The sequence below is a fragment of the Pezoporus wallicus genome, unplaced genomic scaffold (assembly GCF_028554395.1).
Source record: "Pezoporus wallicus isolate ANWC-B61680 ecotype Strahan unplaced genomic scaffold, APGP_CSIRO_Pwel_v1 contig_4055, whole genome shotgun sequence".
NCBI lineage: Eukaryota > Metazoa > Chordata > Aves > Psittaciformes > Psittacidae > Pezoporus > Pezoporus wallicus.
In genome coordinates this window covers 260191-282298 of record NW_026642952.1, presented here as the reverse complement: position 1 = coordinate 282298, position 22108 = coordinate 260191, and the positions used below count along the sequence as shown (strand labels likewise).

The window sequence follows — 22108 nt, the reverse complement described above, 5'->3', positions numbered from 1 at the left end:
TCACAGAAATTCAGCTGGTTTAAATTCATTCTGTTATGATTTGTAATATCTAAATGGAATTTTCTTCAAAGTGCTCTTGATTGATTGACCCTTAGCTGAACGTTTTGTTTTTATTTTGAGGCTGACAATAATGTTTGTTGGCATGTGTTCTGCTTCAACTGTGTTGGGACGCCATGAAGCAATCTTTATGAGTCATCCAACCACAATACTAAATACATGTCAGCAAAGGAAATATTATCCAAAAAGGGAAAAATCCCTTTGATGTACTTCAGCATGCAGAGATTTCTGCGAGTTTTGGAAGCTCTGCATGCTTGTAAGGGACAGTGTATGCTTACACTTTTTTTCCTTGACTATTCCAAGCCCCACAGACCACCCATTGCTCAAAAACAGTTCTGCTCTTTCAGCGGCAAAGTGTGTCATTTAGTTTTAGTACATTCATTTGCCGGGCTGCTGTTTATGTTAAGGGAAGCCAAACTGAGAGATGAAATGTTACAAGGGTGAAGTACAAAGTAGACTCAATTTTTCTCAAGTTAGGAGATGCTAGTAATCTATAGCATGGCTCTGATTTTCATTTTTATATAACAGTGGAAAGAATTAACAAAATGCTTAGTAGAATTCTAGGAAGAAGGAGAGAGGAGGAGGAGGAAGAGGAGAGAAGGAGAGGGGGTAGACACAAAGGGAAGAGTTTTTGTCAGATATTCATAGAAGGGTAGGAAAACCATTCTGCTTAGCTAGCAGTGCCCTCCTGAGACAGGGTAGCAGTAAGCGAGGAAAATAACAAGATAAATGAAATTTTTGCAGCTGCTAGTAAAATACTGAGATTCTGCACTTTTTTATTGATCTTTATGATGCTGTTGCCAAGAGCCACTTTGCAGTGACAAAATATGTTGACAAGTGCATATCTCACTGCCATGAAAGATGCGGTGAAAAGATTCTCCTTGTGTCTGCAGTGTTATACAAGGAACAAATTGCATCGCTACAGCCAATTCCTTATAGAAAGTCTAAATTTAAGGCCTACCAACCCTAAACATTTTTATCTTGAATTTCAGGGTAATGTTTGTAGCAATTCTTCACTCAGAAAACCAGTTGAGGCTTAATTTTTTTTTTTTTTTGGTTTATAGATGTTTCTCGGCCTTACATAAGCTGTTGTAAAAAATGGCCATTTCTTGGTACTTTGACTGTATCATTTTGGTATGTAATCCTTCAGTGAAAGTGGAGTGTGCTTCTTGTATATATTGAATTTCTATCCATCTCACAGGAGTGTGTTTTACTGTTCCATGTGAAGCCTAAGGGAAAAGCCACTACAAACTGATAACATTTTTATTTTATCTTGTGCCCGATTCTGATCTTATACAGTTTGCCCCCAAACTGTAAATCTGTTAAGCATAGAAGTATCACTCTGAAGCTATTTACACCAGTGCAAGGTCAGGATAAGGCTCTTGTTTTTATGCTGGAGATTCTAGGATTTTTCCTTCCCCCCCCCACCTCAACTCCCTCTTCAGTGGTCTAGGACTACCTACACGCTTTTTCCACAGTGATGTGATAAGATACCACATTTATGCTAACACTAAATTATACTTACTGAAGGATCATCAACATTACCTCATGTTCCATAAAGGGGAAGATTTTATGGTTGCATGTTCAGATTGACCCCATTTTTATATTTCCATAAGTCAAAGTCTGTTTTACTTAGCAATCCAAGATCTCTTTTTTGGAGTTATATTGCTGTAATGAATGGCTGTGTTGCACTACTTCAAACTTCTTGCTAAGTTAACTTGTTAAAATGAAAGAACTGTTGTCTATTTCCCCTAAGATATGTTAACTTTAATTTAGATGACAAATGCAAAGCTTTTTAAATGGCTGAACTTACTGAACTGTGTGCAGAACTCTGATGCTGCTACTACGTGAGCAAACTGTAGCATTTCTAAAATCACTTTAAAAGGGACAGTGGAAGAAAATACTTGTCTTTTCATAAAATCTTGTAGCTTGTAAAATCTTAGTGTTTAAAATATGCTAGGAACAACGTGCCTGTGAGTTCTTTCCTATTTTATGCTACAGGAACAAAGCCATTTCTTAATGATAAATTTGGCTTTAAAATGATCAGTAAGTTTTTTAGTTATCTGCAGAAAGACTTCCAAAGCAATGGATTTCTACTGTAATGCTGTATCATACTGTGTCTGATAAGAGAAGAATGCTCTATTTCTTAATAGTTACTTTTTCTTTTTATTAGGTCAAATATATTCTACCGGGCTTGTATAGATATTCCCAGGGGCACTGAGCTGTTGGTTTGGTACAATGACAGCTACACATCTTTCTTTGGAATCCCTCTCCAGTGCATTGCACAAGATGAAAATTGTAAGTTCTTCCTTGAATTTCTACCTCCGTAAATCAGAATTCCTGATTCATACCTAATCATTTATATTCCTAGAGTATTTTAGGACATATTAAATTTAATTTAGGGTGAGATTGATGTGTACAGAATAAAACCCTGAAACTGATATACTTAAGCTGTGCAAAATCACGGTATACTTACCTAAATAAATTGAGGTGTTTGGAAGTGTGCAGATACATGCTGTTAAATAGCAGATTTCACCAAATCCTAGAATGATAGAACCATAGATGCATAGAGTCATGGGTGCATTTTCCACCTGGCAGCCCCACGTAGCTTGGTAGTGTGTAGAATCAGTCTTCTAAGTGATTCATTCCTGATGTTCCTAACTGATTTGCTTGGCCTTCTCTGTTGTTATCAGACCTATCCCAAGATACTGTCTTGCCAAAACAGAAATGTATTGCAGGTCTATGAGGCCTCTGTTAGTGATCCTTCATTCTATTACCACTGACTATGTTGAGAAAAGCTTTGTCCAACTGATTATAAAGATGAGGTCCTTGTGGTTGAAAGGTAAAAGCCAGCCTTTCTAAATAATAACTGAACATAAGTAATCTGAAATTACAGTGAACTTCCATTCCATTCTAGCCATTCCTGTTTCCATCCATTCTTCTACTCCTTCTCAGTATTTTATTTTTAGTTTGCTAGGAATTGTAACAAAATTAAGCATGTAACTCTAACACAGACCCAGTGCAATCTAGAGCTGGATACCTTTGTAATGGGGATGGGAGATCCAAGCTCATCCTTCAGTTTCACTGTGTGTGGAACTTGATTGGAGCTTGCATCAAAGACCTCACTTCCATTTTGACAGCTATGTGTATCTATATGGTGGAAGAAACTGATAATGGATGTCTAACTGACTTTGGTCCAAAGTAACCCTGTGGCTACCCATGATTAATCAATTACATACAATATGTATTTTTTTGGTCAAGTACTTGGATACTTAAACAGCAATGCTAGGATGAACTTGTATCTTGTAGCAACTTAAATACTGAACCATACAGCAATAAAACAGCAAGACAGCAGGGATTAAACTGTCAAAAATAAACACCCTTTTTCATCTTGAGTTTTGAAATCTGTTGGGCTTGAGAAAGGTTTAAAAGAAATTTAATTACTGGCAGTAATGGTTGCTGATAAAACTCATGCTCTGCGGTGTATAACATAGAAATATTATTTTTTCTTTCATGAAGCTTGCAAAACCTTTATTTGAAAAGCAAAGCATTAAGGCTAAAATCTCTAAATATTGTCACTTACTATTTTGCTGTGACAGAAACCAGAGTTTCATCCACAGAGAGACTGACATGAGTAGATGAAATTCATTTCTGAGCATTGAGATGCTGGCTTGATTGACTTAAGCCTTCAGAGTAGACCTTCTGCTTATCCTCTGCACAGGAGTATTTTCACCCAGTACAAATTCTGTCTATATTCCTTAGGTCTTTAATATACTGATCTTATTACTTCTGTGGACTTCTATGAACAGAATATCCACACTTCTTGCATGAGGATGTTGGGACAAAATGAAAGTATACAGATTGCTCCTTGTACTGAAGAGACATAGAAGATGCTTTATATGTTTGGAAATGTCTGTTAGCCAGCCTAATGGATGTAACTCTACTTAGAAATCAGCTCCTCAGATACTCCAGAAAAGCATAGACTAGGAAGGACCACAACTTAAGTAAATTAAATAGCATGTAATATTATAATATTGGAATGACTACGATTGATGGAAGGTATTAGAACATAACTCTGTTAAGTAGCTGTCATTATTTAAGGTATTACCAAAGCATTAATTTGTGTTACCGTTTTATTGTACATTAAATAATGTTATGTTATTCTAGCTGATAGCTGAAATTGAATTCTCATATTTGTCCTTAGAAATCTAAAATCATGTCTTACCTAAATAGTTGAAGTTTTTAATCACCTGTTCAGTAGGTGCTGTGTACCTATACACATTGTAAGAGTAATTGTGTGAACATATGTAAACATAGACATATGCACACCTCATATTAATTTTAAAATCTCCATTAAAATATTATCTGATGAAGCTGAGTGTGCCAAAATAGAAAGCATGAGAAGGTGCTGGGCCCAGGAGGCCTATATTATGCTTCTTCTGGCATTGTGGTGCAATGCCAAAAGAAGCTGACCGGGTTTTTCCATAGGACTCTTGCTTCATTCACTGCATGATCTAGATGATACTCAAAGATTGAGGCAGCAGTTCAACAGTCTTCTATATGTTTGACCTCCTTCCTTCCTTATCATGCAACATTCAAATTCAACATTAAATCACTTCTTTGTGAGAACAGCTATTGTATTTATTGTTGAAATAGCTGAGTGCCTCATAAGCCATAGTTAATCGATGAACCTAATACATTTCTGGGACTAGAGACAACTTTTGTTCCTATTTTGTAGGTGGGAAATTGATGCACAAAGATATCTCTGCCTATACTTTGCATTGTCTTGTGGCGAGCTAACTGCTATTAGCCTTAGTCATATGAGTTGTGGCAAAGTCACTGGCTTTGTACTGTATAGGCTGTGTGACTATTTGTGAGATGCAATAATATAATACCCTTAGTGGCTGCTCTTTGAAAGGATAAGGGAACTATTGCTGCAGTAGATATTTAAGCCCTGTTGTATCTCAAGGAGTGCCTGAGCAAGGTTTTTTTCCCCCCGCTCTCAAAATTCATGCTTGTCTGTGGTATAGCGATTGGACATGCTGACTATACCATGCAGAGTCAGGGTATCACAGGTGCAACAGCATTTTCTTTCAGATGACAAACCCATTTTGGCAACACATGTATATTTCATTCATTCTTCTCCGAGTCCTTTTGGTCTCAGATACTAGTTTGCATGAGGTTTCACGTGTCACAGAAACAGCATCATCCTTTGAGATCACTGTCTCATTCAAGCCCATTTTTTTTTGTTCATTGTTAAAATAAAGTTGTTTAATTCTAGTGTCAAGAAAAATGGATGTTGGTTTTTTTTTTTTTTTTGGTGTCTTCCAAAACTATGTTAGTTTTAAAAAAGCATCTTATTTACTTTTCTTGTTTTCTCCCAGTGAATGTCCCTTCGACTGTAATGGAGGCCATGTCCAGACAAGACACCCTACAGCCATTTAATAAAAGTAGCAAACTATCCCCTGCTACTCTACAGCGATCCATAGTATTTCCACAGACTCCGTGTAGCAGAAATTTTTCTCTCCTCGATAAGTCTGGGTCCATCGAGTCAGGATTTAACCAGATCAGTGTCAAAAACCAACGAGTTCTTGCAAGCCCAACTTCAACAAGCCAACTAAATTCTGAGTTCAGTGACTGGCATCTGTGGAAATGTGGGCAATGCTTTAAGACTTTCACCCAGCGGATCCTCTTACAGATGCATGTGTGTACACAGAACCCTGACAGGTAAAGCCCAGGCTCTATTTTTATATCTACTGACAGCCAGATCCACTGCTTTCTTCTTTTATCAAGCTGTTATCATTTCCAAAACCAAACCATTATTAGGAGGAGCCTGTAAAACAATTCATCTGCAGCTGTGTGAAGTGAGACGATAAAAACTAGTGCTTGACTTCACTATTTGTAAAAACATTTGGTGCCTAAATGTGCAGATAAAAGGAAATAGCTAAGGATATAATCTTGTTTTCAGAATGGGTTGGTACATCTGATGGAGACAACAAAATAGAAGGAAAATTTATGAATATCATAGGTGCAAAAATAAGGTCAAGATAATTAAAAGTCTCTCTGTCTTCCAAAGATAATCTGACTTGCTGCTCAGTGGCTGTCACAGTCATTTCAGGGTTCACCTATAGTGTGCAATGTGTATGAACTTAATTAAGCAGTAAGAGGTAATGAATTGGAATTTTTTGCTTAGTACTATTTTTCTTCAGAGCATGCAAACCCATAAATCGTGCAAAGCTGTCAAAAGGAAATACCTGCTCCACTAGTGATGTGGAGGAAAACAGATGCCACTTATTCAATAAACTAATATCCACACAGAAGAAAAATGTTGACTAGATACCTCAGAGTCAAAGTTGGTTTGAAAGGTTGTCAATACAGAATTTTATGGCCGTGAGCTGAGGGTGAAATTTAGCTGAACAAGTGAATTAAAATTTCAGGTACTTTGACTGGTGGCACAGTAAATATAATGGAACCGTTATTTATGAATCAAAGCTGGTTTATTTGACAATTTTGATAGCTGGCAGGACAAAAGGTAAAAATCAAATTAATTCAATAAAAAAGGCTGCACAAGGCTGTCTCTTCTTCAGCTGTGAAGAAGGTATGAGCAGAACAGCTGAACCTCTGGAGAAGAATGTTCTAAGAGCAGCATTTAATTGTGAATTACATGTAACCAAAACACTGCCAAAAACCAGTAAACAGAGAGTCTGTGTGTATGTTCGTATGCATGTCTATGTCTCTTTGTGTACATGATTATATATATACGTGTACACATACGCTTGTGTGATTCTGTCATGTGGCGATACTGAACTGTAAATCCAGTTTTCCAAGAATTGTCAAACATGCTAAGGGCAAATCTTCATAGAATTTAAAGTGTGGATAATACTGTGAATGCAAACAAGCCCTTCCAACATTTTCTGAAATTGATTCTGGCCTTGGGAGAAACAAATGCCATGCTAAGGAAGTTGTAGGACATGACTGCCAATTTAAATGCCATAATGTAGAGTATAGGTCCTGAAAGATCCACTCTACTAAGTTTCATGAACTCTAATATTTCCAGTATTAAAGCATTCTAAGCATACTGTAAATCATAAAATGCTGCATTAGATGGTCTAGAAGAAGTCTATTGTGAGGCTTTGCCACATAATTTTTCAGTGACTCACCTAGCAAGGTGTGATGCTTAGATTTCATCCTTTCCCTCATTTGAACCTCTCTCTTCCTTCATGAAGAACCAAGCTGCAGAGAATAGTTAATGCAAGAAGAATATCCCCTAATGGGGCTTTTCTGCACTATAAGGGATAAATATTCATTCTGCCAGACAGAGAAAATGAGAGTAGTTTAATCCTCCAATTAGGTCTGTCATTTTGGAGGTGAGAGATTTGATTTTTTTGTAATTTATTTTGTTCTAGGTATATTGTATCAAATACTGCCTGAAACACACACTGTATTTTAAGTCTTCACCCATAGAATTGAACACCCTCATTAGTAGGTTACTGATTCATGTTATCTTGCTGTTTTGTCTCTCCCACACATGCAGAACAGCTTCAACAAGAAAGTGTAGAGCATTTTTAGCTCTGAATACCTTACAGCCTAGTAGGAAAATTATCTATATCAGAAGACAAGTCAGTTCCCCCAGGAGCAAAGACAGAAAAAGGTGATTAGAGAAAGGACCCAGGAGATCTGGGGAGAATTGTGGTGGAGAAGTCGTAAGTAAGGACTCTGAGACATGTATGTTGAATCCCAGAAGCTTTCAGGAAGATTTAAAAGATAAAAGCTAATGTCTTTTTCTCAATATTGATACTAGCTAATTCTGCTGATTTCCTCTTTGGCTTCCTGTGTTTTGTGAAATCTGTTCTTAAGAAACTTTTTATTTTGTGTTATGTGAGCATAAAACCTAAATGAGCTTGTAATACACTCTAAGAATCAATCTGCTGCATAAATACTAGATACTGCAGTGTTTTGATTTGTGACACCTGTGTTACCTCTGTACTGAAAAATAGCTTACATCTTTATGTTTTCATTAAATAAGTTGTGCAGACTCTTTGTAGAGGCCAGTTTTGTAATGCCTTTGTTCCCACGAGGTGCACCACCAAGGTAACTCCTGTAAAAGCATTTCCCAATAGGTTTATTTAGAGCATTTTGTGGGTTATCAGTCACATGAATTTGTTTAAGCTCACTGCAATTAATTCAGTATGTGAAATTATGAGAATAACAGTTACTGCAGATCCTACCTGCCCTAGGATCTGCATTGTCATATCGCTGGTTAGAAGTCATTACATATTGTTCTTACATCAGAGGCAGCATTTTGTCTTTTAGTGAGTACCAGTAGATCAGCTATTTAGTGATAAAGTGGCTAGAAAACAGTTGTCTTCAGTTTCTTAAACATACTATATTTCTCCAGATGAAAAATTCCTGAGGTGTTGTACAAATTTTCCAGGAGACAAGATATGTTTTTGCCAGCCTGAAGTCTTGGGTGCAACATTCTCTTTTGTATTTTCTCAAGAACATCTGCAGCACCGCTCTGGCTGATGAACAGCTTACCATTTATTGTCAGCAATTTGTGAGCTACACCAGCCGCTGTTTCTTTGATGTGACTGAAGCAGCAGAGCCCATCATCTCTAGGAAATGTCTTTAGACTATCTATTCTTGCTTGGTATTTGTTTTTCAACAATACTGATTACCTACCGCAAGAGATGCAGGGGAAAACATTTTTGAATCTATCAAGGAATCCAGTTTATGGGCTGAAATTTGAGAAAAGTGGACTACCTGGGGATAGAGGAATTAAAAAAAAAAAAAAAAATACTTGAAATCCACTTAGATTCAGAAAACATCTGAATGAGGGCAGATATAAAAAAAGGCCAAATATATTTAATTCTATTAGGCAGTAAGAAAGAAATGGTCCTATTTAGCAGGCACATGATTTAACAGATAAAAGAATAATTAATCAATTCTGAATAAAAAGGAGAATTATTAGAATAATCTATATTTGGAGATTGTTATATTTTGTAGGGCTTGTCTTCAAAATTAATGGCAACTGAGTATGGGGTGAGTATGGAAAATGAAGGTTTAAATCCATCAAGAGTTTGATTCTGAGACTTTCAGATCCTTTAGGACTTATTTTAAGCCTTTCCTTGGCTGAAGCAGTTTGAGCACCTATTTATTGAAGCAGAAGTCAGAAATCTATTTCATCTTCTTATTTAGTTATTCATTTGTTTGTGTATTTATTTATTTATTTTGTTGTTTCTTCCGCCACTGCAGAAATGCCAAACAATCCTATTTGAGGTGTCTCCAGAAAGGAGTAACTGAAAGCCTTTGATCACAGTGAATCATTTTTAGAACAATATTTTTAATTTCATTATTTTTTTTTAATCAGCAACCACTTTTCTGATAATGACACAGTCTCTTTTAATGGTATCTTTCTTCTTTCTCGCCATGATCACCAGATTCAGGATGTATTGGTGTGGAGGAAAAGCAGATAGCTGCAGTTCTCAAGAGCTGTCTGTGACATATTTTCATATACAATCTCTACATCTGTGATATATAGTCTCACTGACTGCCATGTATTTAAGCTGATAATTTGAGGAAAAATCCACTCTATAAGTTCTGTCTGTACCTGGTAGACTGTGGATGTTTTCTGGCCCTTGTACTTGTTTACTCAAAAGATACTATTGTACCTGTGTTTTGGAGTAGCACCTCAATTTTTAATTGTGATTTAAAAAAAAAAACCAACAAAAAAAAAAAAAAACAAAAAACCCAAACAAAACCAGGACTTTGAAGTTTAAAATTGCCAATTTAGTAGATCTTTTTCCCCATATCATGGATCAGAACATTTCGTGTTTGTCTTTTCCTTTACAGGTTCTGTGTCTTTGACCTTGATGTTCTCCCCAAGTCCATTAATTAATTTAAACATATCCCAGAACAGACCTAAAAAAAATTAAATGTTGTGAGCAAGAATTGTCTATTTCTACTTATGGAGTGCTTATGCAATATTGCTCAGTAAATGTAAACATCATGCTGAATTTAATGTTTATTCTTACAAAATCTTTTCATGAAGGTTTGGAAACTACCTTTCCGTAGGATAGCTGTGACCTAACTCCTCTGGCTGTAGCTCTCCTCTTAATGCTGTGCTGTACACAGGCCTTGCCCTGAAAGCTGTTGCTGGCCCCATTTCAATGTGCCCTGCTTTCAGTTTTTGCGCAGGCTGTGTTGTGACAACCTTCCCTCTGTCATGCTGTAAAACCATGCCCTGGCTTCAGGGGAGCCCTGCTTCCCATGCTTTGAGACCATGACATGAATCGAATTGATTTTTTTACTCCTTAGTTCTCAACAAGGAGAAAAGCACTTTCAAGTGTGTGTTAATCCCTCTTCTTTTAGCTAGTGCTTTTCTAGCTTTTTATAAGGTGAAGAAATTACAGCAATGTGCTATTTTGTTTCCCTGATCTAACAGTGTTTCAATGATAGAGTTACTGGTATTCAGGAGTTCACCATTACAAACAATTGCTCTATTAAGGACTGTGCCAGGATTCCATATGCCTCTGAAAACATCACTTCTGAAGATGTCTCACTGAAACCTGTTCATCATATAGGAAATGATCAGAAAATTAAGTAGAAAATAATTATAAGGTTTTCCAGGATTCTAATAATTCAGACCAGGAATAATTTACAATGTAGAAAATAAGTTTATATTGGCTGGATGTACTTGCAAATAAGAAGTTGGAAAGTATATTGTTCAGCAGAAGAATAGTACAAGATAAATATTTAAAGTCTGTGTCACTTTTGGTAAATGAAAATCTAAAAAGAATTAATCTAAATGTCCAGTTGCCTGTCTGCAGCTCTTCCAGATGCAAAGATATGGATTTTTCTGCTGTTATCCCTTAACATGCTGAAAGCATGAGGTTTTGTGAGGTTCAACAAGCTTCATAGGAGAACACAGGTTTTGTACTGGTCCTATACATTATGTACTTTCACCCAGAAAAAAAATCAGTTACAAAAGTGAGAAAATTCTAAGGCGGGAAAAGACATATCCAAACAGCAAAATCACTCCAGAGATTAGCTAAGTTAGGGAGCAAAATGTATTCTCGACTGCTTTCATTTTAAGAATGTAACTTGAAAAACTTGGAAAAGCTTACGATCTAAATTAACTACAAAACCTGAAAACTATTGCATTATAGTTACCCCTTTCTGAATTTCCCTTTAAATGGTCTATGTTTCTATAGTGGGCCATAGTACAATCAGGGGCTGTAAGACTAGAGTCTTTAGAAAAAGCTGGTGGTGTCTATGTGTTAAGTAAACGTAGACAGCTGATTAATGGTGTATGGGGTTAATGATGACAGTGTAAATTTTTCTAACAGGAGAATTTTCTTCTAGGTGAGTAGATTTCCTTTCTTTAAGCTCAGACAGAAAGAGAGAACTAGAAAAATATGTAGCTTGGTGTTTTAGGAAAAACATTAGAACTGCTTTTGATGGCTGTCAGCACATGATTCTCCTCTGCACATTGCTATGTATCAATTTAGCTGTTCTTAAATGTAACTGAAAAATCCCATATGAGAAGGTTTTTATCATCTGGAAGAGCCCACAAGATCCTTTGTAAAAAATTCAATGATGGACACATTCAAAACTATGTTCGTGACTGCTGAAGAACAGTTTTTTATAGAACAAAATATTTCTTCATGTAGTCAGCATGTACATTGAGAGCTTGGCACACCTATTTCATCAAACTGATTTCATTCATGCTTGCTAATCTGCCTGTACCTCTGCAAAGGAATATTGTAGTTATGTAGGTTTCACATATGAAGTGTTAATTTTGTTTGAACATTAATTTTCTGGAGCATCAACACACATCTGGACTGTGACACAACTGTACTTATACACACATAGATACCTTAAAGCTCAAGAAGGTGCAATATGATCTGTTATTCCAGTGGAAATGAGTTTTTCTGGTCTGGGATTGCATTCAGTCTAGCAGCACGTCTTTAAAACACAGCTTAGGAAGACCACCATTTTTGTCATTATGTCCCTGTTCCTTCTGTCTGCAAACCTCTACTATAAAGAAGTCACCATCTTAATTTGTTGTTTTAGTGCAGACCAAAGTGATGGCAGAAGATGTAGCGTAACTGCTACATCAAAGACAGGCTTGCTTTGCCTGTGCCGATGTACTCACTGAACCAAGCATTGCTGATGTTCAGTCCTTATGCAACACTTTCATTTTTTTAAAAAACATTTTGATTTCATTTTCTGCCAAGAAGAATTTCAGAGAATAGCAAAATTGTTAACAGAGGACAAAATGATAACTTTTATACTTATTGAATGATTTCTTTTGCTCTTGGAAAAAAATAAAAGTATCCAAAACTCATCAAAAATTGGCATATTTGAATCTGCAACTGTGCAAATTAGATACAGCACTTTAAAACAGTTATAGTATTTAAATGCATTTATAGTCTAACTTTTTAAAATGAGCTTTTTTTAATGTATACCATATATTTAGATTGAAAAAATTACTTATTCTGCACGTTTTAGTATCAATCAGAATTGCCTCGGTATCAACTGGAGAAATGCAACCCCTGCAAAGAGAAGGGTAACTTCTTTAATAATTTTTCTCCTGAGATATGAATGAATAGAAAAAATACAAAGTGACCTAGCAATAGTTGACTTTTTACACATCTCTTTTTCTTGAGCATCAACCAGTGAAATGTGTTCTGAGTATGTGTATTAATACCCTTTGTAAACAAGAAATAAGTTTTGAGCCAATGTAGGGGGTAAAAACATTTCACTTGGCATCAACAATGTTCAGTTATAACTGGTTTGGAATTTTGGCTATTTACAGACAAGTTACCATGTGACTTTTCCCTGTATGAAATTAATTGCATTGACTTAAAAAAATAAAAGATTAATTGGTTTTATACAGTATTGTATCTTTTATTATGGTAGCTATTAAAAATAGATAACCAGAGGCTAATAGATGTTAATGGTCCCTTTCACTGTTAAAAAAAAAATAATCAATATTTCTTGGATACAGAATATCTTACTGTGTCCTTTTTTGCTTAGAAGTGTTTTATTTGAAAATATCCAAACAAATAAACCTGCATTCACAAATCATCTTTGTTCTAGCATCTCTTGAATTTTCATTTCAAGTTCAATAAATATTTTGTGTGCAAATTAACTGCACACTTCAAATAAGAAGACTGTGCATGTGACTACTTGTCTTCCAGTAGGAGAAACATATTTATCATTTATTTTTCTCTTAAAATATTGTTTTACATATCTCATATACTTTTTGAGGGCCACAGCATCTAGGTTAAGTAACCTTTCCACAGCTTTTATATATTTTCTTCAAACTTGTTGGAGAGCAGTTAGATTTTCAAATGTAAGTAATTAAAAACGTAAGCTATTGAGTTATTGACCAATACTGAGCTATTAATCAAGCTAAAAAATCCTACAATCAGGGTTCAGTGCTCTGAAGCGCTGTAAAATAATAGTATTTGTGTTCACTGATGCAAGTAGCCACAATTAAGCAGTTCACTTGACAAATGAGATAGTTCACTTTATTTTGCACTTAATTGAATTGTACATGCTTGGTCACCATTGTCTCTTTCCTTTTAGTTTTGTTTTCCAGCCATTTAAGCATACACATTTATTAAAGAGAGAGCAATTAAGCTGGAGTTGGCCATGTGCTCTAGAAATGCAGACATCAAGAGCTCTGACTTACATTGTTGTACAGGGTAGAAATCATTAATACACCTCTAGAAAAAAAATCTTAATTTTCTTAACAAAAAGTCTGATGAGATTGTTGGACTTTGTTGGTAACTTAATTGAATTGTCAAAAAGAAAGAGAGCCATGTAGGATGTTGATAGCAAATCACTTTTACCCAACAGAAATATATATACATTGTTACCTCACATTTTATTTTAGTCACAAATGGTATTTGCATTTCAGTAGTTCTGTTTCACTTTGCTGTCCTGTATCCTTTCTTTTCTGTGTTTGCAGTCTGCTTGTGATGATTCTGAATTTGTAACATATCAGTCAGTTTTGTTTGTTTGTTATGTTTGTTTTTAACAAATTGTGGTGTTGAAAACCTAAGTTCTGGGTTTCATTTCAAGGTCATAAAAAGAAGTGTTTTCAGTCTGGATGGGAGAAATGGGTTAATTAGATGCAAATGTTTTCAATAGCAGTAAGAAAATGGAAAGGTAATTGTAACATGGTGATTATTTATTCCAATGTCTCTCACTGAAAAAGGTGATCTCAGAAAACCTAGATTCCTCCAGAGCAATATGAAGTATTTAATTAGTGACAGAATTTAAATAGTGACAGAATCCACCTACAATATAGGTTTTACAATCAGACATGCATTTGTAGGTAAGACTGTAGCTGGCACCAACAGACAGAGGGTTTCATGAGTCTCTTAGTTCAGATGTGTGAGGAGTTTTTTGTGATGAAGGAGTACCATGTTGAGTTTGAGAGAAATAAGGCAGTACGTGTAATGCTGGCTCATAGCTTGATGAATTATGTTTTGTGGAGCAGGATGCTCACAGACTCTCAGTCAATTCCTGCACAAGCATTTCACATTTGCTAAAGAGATCATGAAACTTTGGGTGTCTCCCAAGAAAGCTGAATCCACAGTTCTCTTTGCAAATTGTTTGGAAGAGCAGATGTTCCTGCCTGCACAGTTTCCTGCTCAAGTCAATAGAAAGCACTGATGGCATGGTGTTTCTCTTTCCCACTGCAGGCCCTACCAGTGTGGTCACTGCTCCCAGTCCTTCTCTCAACCTTCAGAGCTGAGGAACCACGTAGTTACACACTCCAGTGACAGGCCTTTCAAGTGTGGTTACTGTGGTCGTGCCTTTGCTGGTGCCACAACACTCAACAATCACATCCGGACACACACTGGGGAAAAGCCCTTCAAGTAAGTACTTGAAGCCAACAGCCTTTGCCAGCTGAGATTAGAGAGGGAAATGCATTGCTGCTTTTCACTAGCATCACTGCGCCTCACCAGAACAGAGCAGAGGCTCCCTTGAAAGCCAAGGTCAGACCACAAGATATAACTACTCTTAGTGGTGTGGCTAAAATTAGAATTAAGCCAGGCTTGGGTCTGGGTGCCTTGCTAGCCTTGAACCATTTTCTGTCCTCTGATGAGAACTTGATTTTTTAATGAAATGACAAGCTGCTGCCAGAGAACCATAGCTGAAAATACACTCAAGAACTGGGACAGGCTATGATGTAAGAACATTCATATGATTCTTTCATGTCTACATGATAAGGTAGATGGAACTTCACGTTAAAGCTAGTTTGGGTCTGGTCAAATATGGGGTAGAAATGTCCATCTTTTTTTTAGTCTCAGAATCACTGCATATAAAATGCAACTCTGGCTTGTGGCATAAGTTTGATAAGATCATAGTAATAAATTGGTAGTGGTCAGCTGTCCTTGATACAGGAAAAAAAATGTCATTTGGTCAAGATATTTTTTAATTAAACAGACTCTGCTTATTTCTGTATTTTACTGAAATTAAAGCCAAGCACATAACTGCATCTCAGAAATAATTTTCCCTTTATGCTCACCTCCAATTATAACACAGCCGGCCCAGGTAGATTTTACCTTCTGCTATGCAAGATTTTGCCTACCTAACAGCAGGTATTCTTCAATACAAGAATACACATTTTCCATATATGTGCCCATGTCTTTGCTGAACTGACAGGCACAAATTTTATGGATGTTTTACCTGGAACAATTCCACGTTGGAAGAAAAATAATGTATTGATATCAATGTGTAATGTATTGATATCACTTCATTCGGAAGCTACCTGGTGTTTCGGCGAGAAATGAGAATACATGTAGAGGAAGGTGTGTGTGTCTCTCCCAGTTCTCCAAGGTCTGCCTGTCCTCCATCTACTTTTCTGTGTTTGTCTTCTTTTCTACTTTTGCTGTCTTGTGCTCTCGGTCTGGTTAATGTAAGAGAGCTCAGCCATGGGGCCTGCCAGAACCCCTCATAACAAGCCTGGTAGAGATACCAGTAGAGACGCTTTGCCTCTATATATGGCTGGAAGGAAGCATGGCTTCTGTACATGTCTCTGTTTGGGGAAAGGGGACAGAGCCAGGAACCAAATTCGTCATATCCAGAGCAGAAGAGCTTGCATGCCAGAAGTAGTAGCTAGGATAGCTTTGTAGGTGGCAAAACATGGAAACTCAGAGCATCTAAACATTGACTCCTCTAGAGCCAGTTTGTTGCATGCTCAGAGCCCGTAGAAAATGAGCCAAAAATAGTGTGAGCAATCAGATCGATTTTATCTAGTTGCTGTGTAAATAGATTTTAGTAATTAATGGAAGAGGTTTCCAGGTCAAAATGGAAAATAGATTTCTTTTAATGTAAAGGTGTTACTTATGTGTAACCTTGTTGACTCCACTTAATTTTTTTCCTTAACATCCTGGTTTTTGTCATGTTTCCAATAGATCTGCTATTTTGCCCCATTTAGAGTCATTATTTTTCAGGTTTGGTTTGGTTATTTTTCTCCCCTTTTCCAAAATGGCCTTGACTACTGCACAATTTCATTTGTGAAAGTGCATAATGTATGTACTGCAATTAACCATTGATCTGGAATTTGTTTGCTTTGCCCTGCTTATGCTGAAGTATTTAAGTATTCTGGGATATATCTTGAAGCTGCAGGGCAGAGCAACAAAAAATGTGGATGATCTATGTTTTTTTTGTATAACGTATGGCATAATTTCATACTTGCAAGATTTTTATGTAGTTTATTCCTTAAACTCAAGAAACAGTAAAGTACCAGTTCCTGGAAGACCTGTTGAAGTATTTGCAGTAAGTTGACTAGTCATTTCGCATGAAGCTAAAACTGAAGCTACAGATCTTCCAATCCCTGCTAGTCAGATAAGGGGATGTATACACCCTGATCCTGCAAGCTGTTCAAGAGGGCAGATTTGCTGCTTGCATTTGAGAGAGAAGGTGTAGAAAACTTGTCCATAAATTAATCCACCCTCTCTGCTGGAGGAAAAAGAGATAGCAGCAGCTCATCTTGATGTCTCACCACCATCATGCAAGACACAGTATTAAGTAAGCTTAGGGTGAAAATAAAATCAACAAATTTTAAGAACTGTAAACATGACGAACAAGATTTCTGGCTCTTGCTCATGCAATTTAGTTCTAGAATCTTTGTTTAAAAAGGGGTTTTGAGTGTAACAAAAAAGTGTAAAAAGGAAAAGTCCTGTGAGATAAGGTTTCTTAAAGTCTGTATTTATGGTAATGTACATACTTCCGTTGAACAATATTTTTACTATTAGCAGAACAAGCATGCATGGGTAGCGCTAAATTATTTTTAAATAAGCTATTTTTAAAGTAACAGACATAGTTTTAAAGGTATAACCAATTTCATAGGTGAAAATGGGCAGTTAGCTGGATGGTTAACTCACATCTACTGTGAATGTAATCTCACCATTTCTAATGCAATAAGACAGGCTTGTAAAGTGGCATTTGGACAAGTTAGAATGTGCATGGATTAAGCACACAATGTCAAACACTAAGTGTACGTTTGCATGTATATTGCTTTTGGAAGCTGCTTTTAAAAATGGTGAACATAGGGTGACTGTATTATAAAATAATGATTTTAGAGGTCTGGAAAGACTAAAAGAGGTCTGATTGATTAAAAAAGATTTTTCTGTGAGAAGACATTTTCTTTGTAGGTCTTAGGCAACTCTGAATGCTTGGTGGAAGACTTTTTCTATTTGCTTTTCATTATAGATAACGATGCTGAGTGAGGTTATCTGCAGTCAAAGCTTTAGCTGCGTTGCCTGGACTGCAGGTCCAGTTAGAAGGGATTTCTTTTCATGTCATCACAAGCTATCAAGTCAGCCTCACCACTGTAAAGTTTTTGTGTATTCTTATCTTACTGAAGTCTCCACTATGGCTGCTAGTCTGGGAACAAAGCTCTGAAAAAAATTAAAAGGTAGGAGAGAAAGGAAAATTATTGTACATCCCATTTTTTTTTAAATTCTTCCCTCCAAATACATTCCATTTCAGCAAGATTAAAGAATAGTTGAGGAACTTGTCTGCAGAACCAGGGTTATGCAAACATCTAATATTCATGAGTCAACCCAAAAGAATTAGAGGAAAGATTCTTTCAGACTGGGATAACCCATGTGTTTTTTATTGTTTCTTACTGAAATGAAAACTGGGGAACATTCATTTCAGGTTGAAAATAGATGTTGTACCTGCAGTGACATCTCAGCTTCCCGCCCCCCCCCCCCCCCCCCTTTTTCTTTTTTATTTGTTTGTTTGTTTTGGCTTTTGGGGTTTTGTTTTGTACATCATAGCTCAAAAGGAAAAATATTGCTGCTTTACTACCATTCCTACCTACAGTGGGATAGTTGTGCCAACTGCTGTGACACTATCATCCTCACCTTTCCTATCCGTTTGCATCCAGCAACAGGTTCTTTGGACACATTGAAAAGAGAAGGCAGTAGCTTAATACATGTCCTTGCCTGTAAGCTAGGCACTTATATATCCAAAACTATTTGTCCTGAAAACACCATCCACATCCTATGCAGGTGCCTAGAAAGTAATAAGCATCTTAGGTACTATCTGAAGGTTACCTGTGTACATGAGAAAGCCAGGGGAATTAGGTGCCTTACAAAGGCTTCATTCAGAATTTTTCTAGGGGCTGTATACTGCAGATAGCATAGCCTTACCGGCAGCAATACTTGGCACCCACATCTCTCCCATCCAAAGGGTAGATGCTTGTAACAAGGGATTTATTCTTTTCTGGTCTCTCTTTAGCATCCTTCTGTGTCTGCATGAGTGTTTCCTGGAACAGCCTGTAGCTGGGAAGTTAGAGCACTCTGATGGCAGAAGAAATTTGTAGATAAAGGTCAGGAACTTGCATTTGAAAGTAATACAGTGAGCCTTATTCTGCTTTCAAGAACGATGTAAGGGTCTGAGTGAATGCAGTGCCCAACTCTAGCCTCCCAGGCAAGCTCCAGAAACAGTAAGGAGGCCTGTCACAGTTTCATGGCCAGCTACTTTTTAATGAGTAGCTCTATGTTTTGACCACCTTATAGTGTTACTTTGATTCACGTATGGCATCCTGATATAGTATATTTCATTTATTTAGCCAGACATTTAGAAATCAAGTGTTACCACACCTGATTTTGTAGGTTATTTTGCAACTCTACCATTTACAGCTTGCTCAGGCAAGGATCCAAGCCTATTACTCATCAAACAAGGCACTTGTCTTTGTGGACATCAAAATAACAAAATTATGGCAATATCTCATACAAAGTTAAACCCCCAGCCTTAAAATTGATTCTAATGTCTCTGTGATAGATACATATATATGTATATAAAAATAAGACAGTAATTTGCAAGTTTGTCAGGCAATGAAAGGTAGTGTATTTTGACACACTAATCCAGTAACTAATCAGTTTTCTAATAAACAATCAGCAGTCCACTAATGTGTCATCAGCACTTCAGGAGCTCTGGAGAGTAGATGATCTGCACATAGATGTTAATGAATACCCCCAAAATCATTAAGTAATCAATACTTCTGAGTTATTTCCATTGAGCTGATAGGTCTGATACATTAAAGCTGACATTTTACATTTGTCAAGATCACAGTGCAGTTTTTAACAGTGGAACAGACTGCTAAAAATACACTATGAAAGACAATCAAAGAAACACAGCTTAGAAGTGTTGACATTTTAGACTGGTACAGTAGCTTGGATGAATGATTCTGTAATGTCTATGCTAAATGTTCCTGAAACAGAACTTTCTTACTAAAAATTACTACTGTGAAGAACATTCCACAATTATGCATGTGTGTAAATATATTTCTTTTATCTTTTTTTTTTTGTAAGCAGTTAGATCAGTGACAGGTCACTTTTTATCATTTGCATCAGTGAAGAGATAGATGAATATGAATTAGCTGAGCCCTTTGTTTTCCTCGTTTCTCCTTTGAAGGTGAAGAATTCATCTTAGTGATGCTTTTATGATAATATTCTTTGAAGATAAAAGATCACACCACACCATTATATCAAAGGTAGCTTTTGGAGTGAGCACAATACAAGAAGAATCTCCTGTATCCATATTTGCAACTCATCAAACACCCCTGTCTAGTGTTCAGAATGCAAATTAAGAGGATGCTATTTGAAAGATTAAATACAGTAGATTCTCTTTCAGAGCAGGGATGGAAGATTCATCCCAAGGTAGAAATAACCCACATCCTATCTCCTCCAAAATTCAATGGCTTTGCTCATTTGTTCACACATTGTTTTTTGTTGCAGATTATGGTTCTTTAAAGAAAGGACAGGGTAGAAAGACTGCATAAAAGACAGTGAAGCAAACACTGGTGACTGTTACAAGTTCTTGCTCAACACACAGATTTCTCACATAGTGTGGATGCTTTCAGATAATTGAGTGACCACTAACTCTATGTGCCTATTTAAAATGAACCCCATTGCATAATCAGATCAGATAAACAAAGAGTTTTGTCTTGTTCTCACTCTGAACAATTATTGCTTTGTGATTTCTCTTCTTCCAATAGGCAATTGTAGATTTTAAATTAGCAGAAGGTGAAATTCTATTTGTCATCAATTTCTCATAGGGGTTACAGAGCAGAAAACTGCAGACAGGCTGCTTCTTTGATGGCTCACTCCTAAAAATCTCTTTTTGTTCTTTATCTATTTGAGCTGACAGTGATCAGAGCTACAGCAGGACAGGCCTCTCTGGAGAAATCACCTTCCCCCTGTCTATTGACAGATTCCTCTGTTCGGAATCAGAAAGGCCTTGTCCCATCATAGGCATCAAGGCCTTGGAAGTAGCCACCAATTAAACCTCTTGAGCCAGTAAAATCTGAAGCCACTTTTGAGTGTCTCTTCTGATTAGGCAGGATGAGACCAAGCCCATCACCCCCTCCACCTCCACCCCCAGCGCAGCTCCTCGGTCTCATTTTTCTCTCTTGACTTCACCAGGTGCGAGAGGTGTGAGAGGAGCTTCACACAAGCCACGCAGCTGAGTCGACACCAGAGGATGCCCAATGAGTGCAAGCCAATAACAGAGAGCACAGAATCAATTGAAGTGGATTAACTGATTGACTGGTTGGAATTAAACTGCAAGGAAAGTCATGATTAAATGTCACGGACACTTAAGCAAAAGCAAAGATTTCCTCTGAGCAACTTTCAATCAGTCTCAGAAAACCAAAAGCAGTAATAAAATAAGTAAGATGTTAAGAGATATTGATCCTGGCATGGAAGTGACACCAGGAAAGAGATTATTTATTTATGACTAGGGATAAGTCTTATTTCAATTGACAAGTTACTTGGGACTGTTAACATTTCAAGTCCCACCTTGTATTGTTTTAATTCTAAAAGCCTTTATAATTGTTGTTTAATGCCAAAGTGAGGAATCTCTCAAGGGTTCTTCTGCCTGTAGTTATGACTGAGAATGCACATGGACTTGTTTATTGTTACATCTTTTTTTGTAGCATGACTCAAAGGACCCAGTTGTAATCCATATATTTGGCTGGGCTGGGCTAAGTTGATCTTAACATGGCTGTAATAGAAATTGCTTGTGGGATGGGAAGTGATCTGTATCTGGGTCAGTATCATCCTCCTCAGACCAAAGGGCATTTCATTTCCATAGTCTCATGCCTCACATTGTGTGCACTTTTTCATGTAAGTAGTTTCACTCAACCGCATTGCATTGGCATAGATATTCTGGGAAAAAAAAATAATAAAAAAAGGAATGTTATATATCTGCAAACATACATTATATAAAGAAGCCAGTAGGAAAGCTATATTAAACTAATAGAAATCTCAAATTCAGTCTAATAGTTATGAAAGATAGAAGCAGTCGAAAGTATTTTAAATTTTTAAGATTCCAGTCTATGTGTAAATCCTAGCAGGAAAACTGACCAGAAGTCCAGGCTGTAGACCATTGATATTTTTACTCTGTTGGTTTGTATCAAATTGAAAATGCTCCTGTGTTAGTTGAAACTTTCAACATACTTGGGCTGAGCTTTAAAACAAAAGCTAAATCTGAACTCACATACTTTGTAAAT

At 36.7% G+C, this 22108-nt stretch overlaps 1 protein-coding gene across 1 annotated transcript in view; it reads left to right on the top strand.

The window, feature by feature from the left end:
* PRDM6 (PR/SET domain 6) overlaps window positions 1–21611 on the top strand; it is a 70808-nt gene extending 49197 nt beyond the window's left edge. The window contains exons 4-7 of the mRNA XM_057433305.1: window positions 2231–2355; window positions 5442–5784; window positions 14778–14954; window positions 21021–21611. Coding sequence (XP_057289288.1) covers window positions 2231–2355; window positions 5442–5784; window positions 14778–14954; window positions 21021–21135 — 760 coding nt within the window. The 3' untranslated portion in view covers window positions 21136–21611. The remainder of the gene's footprint in view (window positions 1–2230; window positions 2356–5441; window positions 5785–14777; window positions 14955–21020) is intronic.
* The last annotated feature ends 497 nt before the right edge of the window (window positions 21612–22108 follow it).